At 37.4% G+C, this 8,186-nt stretch overlaps 2 protein-coding genes across 3 annotated transcripts in view; both read left to right on the top strand.

Moving 5' to 3' along the window:
- The window catches only part of LOC149158259 (histidine kinase 5-like), a 107,547-nt gene extending 105,006 nt beyond the window's left edge, over positions 1–2,541 (top strand). For both annotated transcript variants that reach the window (XM_089436166.1, XM_089436165.1), the window contains 2 exons: positions 1,698–1,831; positions 2,022–2,541. In XM_089436166.1, the coding sequence (XP_089292292.1) occupies positions 1,698–1,831; positions 2,022–2,294 (407 nt within the window). In that variant the 3' untranslated portion in view covers positions 2,295–2,541. The remainder of the gene's footprint in view (positions 1–1,697; positions 1,832–2,021) is intronic.
- On the top strand, positions 2,297–4,285 carry LOC149158260 (histidine kinase 5-like). The gene is made up of 3 exons (XM_089436167.1): positions 2,297–2,644; positions 2,747–2,842; positions 3,098–4,285. The coding sequence occupies exons 1-3, from the start codon at positions 2,297–2,299 to the stop codon at positions 3,893–3,895; spliced, it is 1,242 nt and encodes a 413-aa protein (XP_089292293.1). The 3' UTR covers positions 3,896–4,285.
- Positions 4,286–8,186: the final 3,901 nt, after the last annotated feature.

Genomic DNA, 8,186 nt, shown 5'->3' on the forward strand with positions numbered 1-8,186 from the left:
GGTTGACCAAAAACACATATTCAAATTTTAAAGAAAAACATATATATTCATGTGCATCCACATGAATCCAAACCATTTATGCACAAATAAGCAAAAGTTCTCATTTATATAGCATGTAAGGGTGCACATAACCAAAATAACTACGAGTGCAACCCATCTCAGAACCAAAAATACATCAAGAAACAAACTCTCGATGGCCTCTAGCATCCAAAACAAATCATGCTACAACAAATACCTACCTCTCATCAAAATCATTGCCTATATTAGGAACTTCGTCATCAGTATCACCCTCTAAGCATTAAAATAAGATAGAAAAAATGTAGCATGTCGAGATTTTGTTTAAGGGATGGATACATTTTTAGTAGGGTTATGATTGAGGGGTTCGACAACTAATGCCACTAACATCAAGGTACATAGAGGGCTTGGTGCTCTTGATTAAATACTAGTTTCATACCCTTGTACATGACGAAATCCAGTGGAAACATTGCAATTTCCTCAATCCTGAAAAACTATCAAGTCTGCTGGATTTTGAGTGAAATATCAAATTATTCTTTCTCCATATGAAATCCAATGAGGTCAGAACCACTCTCAAACATCCAGAGTCATTTCATGGAAATGTAAAAATTTAAGTAAAAGGATGAAAATGAAAAATAAAGGAGAATGTCAATTCTTGTTTTTTTGTCTATTTTAATTGCGTTTGGAACATCTTTGGTCAAATTGTACTGAACCGACTGGTTTGGTACAAAACCGGCTAATTCAGTGAAAAAATGCCAGTTCAGTACCAAATCGGCCGGTTTGATACAAAATTAGCTGGTTTGGTTCTAGACCTCGAACCAGACTGGTTTGACCTCCAAACCAGTTGAATCGGCTGTTTCCATCAATTCCGGTCTGGTTCTGATAATACTGGTAGGGAGATTTGTCTGTAAAATGACCTTCCTAGTAATGTTTCCTGATAAAATATCTGTTGTTATTTCCTTTTCTGCAGAATCTTGTGTAAATCAAACATATCGGGGTGAAAGGAAAACATAATTGACAGCTTCACAATAAAAACCAAGAATAGGATGCAATCACTTGATCCTTATCTGTTTTTAATCAAAAGAGATCCATGCCTAAAGTCAGTCAGCTAGGATGTGCCAAGAAGCTAACATTTTGTGTCAAAAGATATAAATGTTTAAAATTAGTCGGGATTGGTTTTGATATTCAAAAGCGTATTAATCATAAGTATAGGGTTGTCCCTCATGCCAGCCTTAATGCTTGTAGAAGTTAGTAGGAAGATTTCTATAGGAATCTGTTTGCTATCCACATTTCTGAGCATGTACATGTATTGTCTTTATCTTACGAGGCAAATCAAAAGTTTGTTTACTGGTTAAAGAACTGCATGTTTGCAAGGTGTGTAGGAGGACTTGAAGTCAGTTCCAAAGACAGCTAGAAACAACAATTACAGGCTTTTCAATGTTATTTCAGTCCATACTAAAATAAATTAGTTTAATAGCTCTATAGTGGAGAAGTTCAAATTGAAATGTTAGCCATGTGGATAGGACGGGGAATTGAATTTAAAAGGAACTTAAGCATAACCGTGATTTCATGTCACTGTTTGTTATTTCAGTTTGCATAAACGTTGAAAACATATTGGTGATAGGTTTGTGTTGGAAAAGCAGATTCAAACTAAGTTGACCCTTTGTATTGTTTGAGTGAAGGAATGATGAAATTTGAGGAGAAACCATTCTGTCCAGCCGATCTTGTTCAGGACGTTACAAAGATGGCACTTGCAGCCACTCAGGAAAAGGATATTACTGTTACCTCTGAAATTGCAGATGACATACCGAAAATGGTCAGTTACATTGCCAAGGGTGCAGTTTACAGTTTGCACATTTATTGTAGATGATTGCATTTCTTTTCACTCAAGAGTAGAAAATACGTACGTCTTTGCCATTTCTTATTTCGCTTATCATCACTAAACATTATGCACACTTTTTTTGGTGATGGGGTGGATTGCCGTACTGACAAACTCATCCCTACAGGTTAGTTGTGATCCACTGCGAGTGCGCCAAGTCATTAAGTACCTGATACTAAATGCTATTAAGTTCACTCAGAAAGGAACAGTGAGCATACGCATGGGGGTGAAACCCGACCCTGGAAGGAAATTGGTCCTGGGGACGGAAAACGAGATGAAACTTAGTGAACACTTACATAGCGTGGAGAATAACAACACTGTAACTGGGGTTGAATCTGACCAACATAGCAAATCAGCGCAGAGTTCGTCAAGAAGTAGAATTCTTTTATTGATTTGCTAGACATGAATTTATTCCAAATGAAGCTGTTAGAGATATCAAGGTCTTCTAAAAATGAGATCAGATGTGCCGTTGACGTTTCAAACAACGTGAGAGATGCACAACGAAATGGTGAGAAAATAGTTAGGCTAGGGAGAGAAGATACCATCCTTATTCCTGTTAATCCTTCCACGGTGACTGAACAATCAGGGCTACTGTTAGACACATCATCAAGAAGGAAAGGAAGTTTGAAGCATACAAAGTTTGAAGATTGCAGTGCCAGTGAAGACGTAGAAACTTCAGAGAATGAACTTTGTGATCAGCATCTACTCTACTGTGAAATTACAGATACTGGAGTTGGAACAGCAAAGGAGGTAGCTACTTGAATTCCGGTAGTAGTATCTTTCTTTACTTCGTTGGTCAATTAATTTATGACGAATGTCACTATTTATTGTTGCTATTCCTGTTAATTATAGGTATTCACGTCGTTATTTGGCGAATTTACTCACGTTAATGATGGACTGGCCAGGAATTATGGGGGCACAGGATTGGGTTTGGTAATTTGTAGACAGGTCAATTCTTTACTACTATTTACTCTTTCCAAATTACACCTGTAGTTAGTAAAGAGACTTCGTACGATAATTATTGGGGAAAATGTTTATACTCGTCTGCTGTTCTGAAACATGAAACAGCAAGTTGAGTAGATCATAAGGTTTCGTTTCTGATCCTTGGCCCAAATTAGCTGTTTTGTATCCATTGTACTCATAATACTCTTCAACTTATCTGACAGAAAAAGCCTTAGCTTAAGAATTCCAATTTTATGGCAGTTGGTGGAACTCATGGGAGGACAACTTACAGTCGAGAGTGAAGTAGGCAATGGATTCAAGTTTGCGTTCACTGTCAAATGTAAAGTTTTAGATGGCACGCCAGTCGAGATGACATGCAGAAGACTTGAAATGTCCAGTTCAACTACGCTTAAGTCAACTGGACTGACATCTGAATCCATTTTGGCTTGCACTGAAGGTCAGTCTATCATAGCAAGAAAAGCTGATTTTGTAAATAAACTGGAAAATAACAGAACAGGTGGAAGTCCCAGAATCTTGTTAGCCGATGATAATAAAGTTAATGTTATGGTTGCAATTTCAATGCTCAAGCGCCTGGGGTTTACAGCAAAGGTGGTCACAAATGGTTTGGAAGCTTTAGAGGCAATAAGGAAGGAAAAATATGACCTTATTCTGCTTGACATTTGCATGCCATTAATGGATGGATTGCAAGTAGCATATGCTGTTCGAAAATTTGAGGAAACAGGACAATGGCCAGATGGAGATCTGTCCAATATGTTCTCAAATTCCCACCCCTGGTCCCTTGATTCAGGAAACACTTCATTAAGCCAAGTTCAGATGAACAACATGGATGGATTAGCAAATGCCATAAAAGATCTTACAACAACAGATCCAAGGAATCACATACCCATTATTGCAGTTACTGCCAATGCGTTGAGGTCTGAAATTGAGAAATGTTTTGCTTGTGGAATGGATGCATTTATTGCAAAGCCTGTTGTTTTTCAGAAGTTGCGGGAAATTCTTGAGATGTACCTTCCCCAAAAGAACTCACAATTGACTTGATGCTTTGAAATGGACAAATAACAAGCTGTATGGTGGCACTTAGAACATTAGTCATTGAGGCATTTTTTTTGTATGCCCAGCTTTATTGTAATTCATCTCTATGAAGTTCGATGAAAGCGTTACCTCATGTACTTAAGTTTTCTATCAAGCTTGGTATTAAAAGCAGTGATGGAATCATTTCCCATCTACGATTGAGAGCTTTCTTTTAGTTTTATCTCCAGCAGAACTTGGTGGAGTAGGACATGTCTTCTCTCATTAAGGTTGTAGAGGTCATATAGAATATTTAATAAGAAAATTTCAAAAATATATTTTGTACAGCGTCTCAGAGATGGCTCATTGTAATCTTCAAGAAGATGCATCTTGCTGTAATACATAAAGATTGTTTCTTGACTTCTCCATGTTAATCATCTCTGTGAAGGGTTCCAGTTTTCTCGCATGTCTTTGGTTGCTTTCTAAGAAACTCATGCATGCTTTTTTCATCTTTTGGTAATCTTTTTACTCATGTTGATCTGCGAACCTTTGATCAAAAGTGCTAACAAACATAATCCTTGTTTTTTTTATACGAATGAAAGAAAAGATACAGCCATAAACTATGCCACCCAGTGGCTAGAAGAACTCAAGCCTTAAATAAATAATCAGAGTGAGTGACATAAAAAGCTTGACAACCACCTGAGAGAAACAGATGAGTTGTTTTAGCAAGTTCCAAAAGCTCTTATTATTAACATACAATGACACCTAACAGACCAAGTTCAAACGACCGATATTAGTAGCAAAGGCTAAACGGATAATTATGAAAGTCACAAAATAGACATTGAAATACTTCCATTAGGCATCAGTTGCTGATGCTCTACCCTAATCTCAGAAGCACTTATGTCACCTGCATCTAACAAATTACATTCCTGAATGTTCAGATCTGAAATCAATTGAATGGTGACTTGCTCTGGCAAGTCCCGAGGACTTATATTAACGGTAAATACTAGAAGGATAATTATCAAAGTCCCAAAAAGGCAGAAATTAAACTAGTTAAGCATCAGTTACTCCACCCTGATTCTCAGAAGCACCAGCACTACCCACGTCAAGTTGAATACTTTCCTGAATGTTTGGATCTGCAATGTGAACACTTTGAATCCTGTCTTGTGGCTCGATGGGATTACCCCATTAGAAGATCATGTATTCAAGTTTTGTTTCATCAAAAGCATCCTACCAAGGTGCGCCTTGAGGCTGCATTGTTCAACCATTATGTATAAGGAAATCATCATTCTTGTAGTGTTTCAAGACAAATCCTTCTTGTGGACAAGAGTGATCTCCCTAGATCCGGTACCCAAATCTAGAACAAAACAGATAGGAACATGTAGCTTTCCCTAAGTTCAATACAATCAAATCATCAATGCAAACAAGAGTGGAATGAACTGATACCTTTTATCGAAGGTTGTCGCTGATTGTTTGAAATGTTGTAGCTCCCAGCTTTGCCCTCAATGCTCCTGAAGCAAAGACCTGCAGAAAACACAAACAAACAAGCCACGAAAGCATATATAATCCAAAAAATTATTTGATGAAACTTATATACATGATTAAGGAATTGTATACCAAAAATTGCCAAATAGATAGACAATAATTTGTGGGAAAGGAACATATAATTGTCTTAATAAAGAAAGAAGAGGTTACAACCTGATGCCACCTTGATGTTGTAGATCTCCTTCCAACTGTCCTTTGTCTCAATACCTTGCTTTCAAAAGTCTTAAGACCATAGGTTGGATACTTCAACAAAATTTCACCAAAGCCAAAGCCTTTCTGAGATTTACTAACTAGCTATCTCAATGGGAGAGGGTTGTACTTATAGGCTTGGGAAAGGATAGGGGAGGATAAGGGATGGGGGTTGAGATCCAACAAGTTTGGGATACAAGCCATATCCATACCACTCAAAGGAGATGCCATCCACGAGGCTTCTATTTTAGAAGCTTCTCATACTTTTATTTTTCCTTTAGAAATTCTAAAGTGTTGCATCATGTGAACTAGCAACTTGCGACACTATCACATCTTTACAATCATGCAACCTGCAACAATGAGCTCTGTTGTAGGTTGTCAATGTGTAACATGTGACATCCTTCTGAATTACAATTTTTTAAGGTATTTGCACAAGATTCCTATCTTCCAGATAAGGGTTTTTCTTCCATCTTCTTCAGGGATTGGATGGAAATGATACTTATGATGACAAAGGATAGAGGTATGACATCAATTGCCATAAATGCGACATAATAATGTGTAATAGAATGCCCCCTAAAGTATGAAGTCAGAATAGGAGTGATCACTGAAGTACTTTATCATGCAAAGGCATTGAAACAAGGGATCAACCAGTCGGAAACCTGCCAACAACAATCAAAGAGTTACAGTACAATAATATCATATGATCATCTCTGAGGTAGGCATTCCCATACTTAAAATACAAGTGACTCAAATTATAAGTATGGACATGCAAAGAACCATGTCAAATGAGAAAGGTCATGGCCGTAAGACATACATTGTGGATCCTTGCCTGGAAGACTTAGTATGAACATAGCCACCAAACATACTTTGTGGATCTATGCAACAATTATAAATACTCAAACAACTCCATCGCAACTTGGATATAACATACATGATCCAAGGTCTTCATCTCCATCTAGCCATAGTACAAATCTAACCATGCGAATTCATGTGTTGAGGTTGGACATGGTAGAAACCATTTGATTATTGATTAATGATAAAAACCATTAACAGAGGCAAAATAAACCACCAATAATGATAATGGCCCTTAAGGTACTCAAGTACATTCTATGGAGTGAATAAATGATCTGCAGTTGAACACTCATAGAATTAATCGATCAGAGGTCAATGATGTAAACCTATTGTCGAAGGTAAGGAAACTTGCCATTAAGGCGTGCAAGCTCCAAGGTACTAAATGGTTTCTAAATAAACTTAGATGACGTGTTGAAATCGATAGGAAGTAATTCATAGCAGGAGGGCTTTGATGTATCCCCCATCAATGACACGAAATAGGTACAAAGATGTGAGGTGGAACAAAACATAGAGTGATTTAGGACTGACTTAGGGATGGATGACGCAATAGAAGGCTTGGGCACTGTAGAAAATGGCTAACTAAGGTTGAACTTCTCTTGAACATATTGACGACACATCAAATGTCTTGGTAGTAATGACTCAAAAATGGATCACAGACCAACGTGTAAGACTTTTCAAAGGAGTATGATCAACAAAACACAAGCAATCTCTCAACCTTGACACAAGGAGTGAAAGATTTCATGTTCAAGAGTGACTTGCTACCATAAAATTTTTACATAGGATTTATATATTCCTTTCCCAAATTCCCCTCACTATTTCTGGTGAGTACTACTTTTTTTTACGCAAGCTTGAGGAGGATAACATATGCTCTATTATGCAACCAACTCACAAAAAGATAGATCAACGACTTAAAAATTATCCTCTTCGAGGGGGAAATCTCCTTTACATTACATAAGTGAACAATTCTTGAATGATACAAATGACAAGATCTCCTTTGTATATATAGGAGTCTAAGGGGTCACAATATAATCATAGCCTACATAACAATTAGAATGTAAGGGCATAACAATAGCAATAGTGGGCTTCTATGGGGCACAACAATAACAATATGGGGGTGACATGGGCACAACAATAACAATAAGCGGGATACACTAGTATTATAGGGACCTAACATGCCCCTCTCTTTAAAAAAAGTGTTGTCCTCAACGTCTGAGTAGTTCTGGATGCTTTTATATAAATTTTTATCCTTCCATGTGGAATCTTCAGCAGGTAAGTTCTTCCACTTAATGAGAGATACTATGAAATTGATCGATTTTGTAGCTGTCGGGTTCTTGTTTCCATCGCTGTTTTAGGCTCAAATATGATTTTTCCTTCTTCGTCAAGTTCTAGCAACACTGTTTGAACTGGAAGCTTGTCACCAATAACCTTCTTTAAGCATGAAACATGGAAAACTGGGTGTACTCGGGAAGATGCAGGCAACTCCAATTTGTATGCCATAGTACCAATCTTTTGCAATACCTTGTAAGCACTGTAGTACTTAGGTGATAATTTATTATCCTTCTTAGCTTGCTTGAGAGATATTTGTTTGTATGGTTGTAGCTGTAAAGATACCCAGTCACCTACATCAAAACTTCTTTCACTGCGACGCTGATCTTTCTGTTGTTTCATTCGATTCTTGCGCCAAAATGAGGTTATCCTTTAAGAGTTGGAGAACTTGTTGTTGATGCTCGATGTG

The sequence above is a fragment of the Pinus tabuliformis genome, chromosome 5_2 (genome assembly GCF_031772625.1).
Source record: "Pinus tabuliformis cultivar Carrire ecotype Pingquan chromosome 5_2, CPIR1, whole genome shotgun sequence".
In the NCBI taxonomy this organism is placed as follows: Eukaryota; Viridiplantae; Streptophyta; class Pinopsida; order Pinales; family Pinaceae; genus Pinus; species Pinus tabuliformis.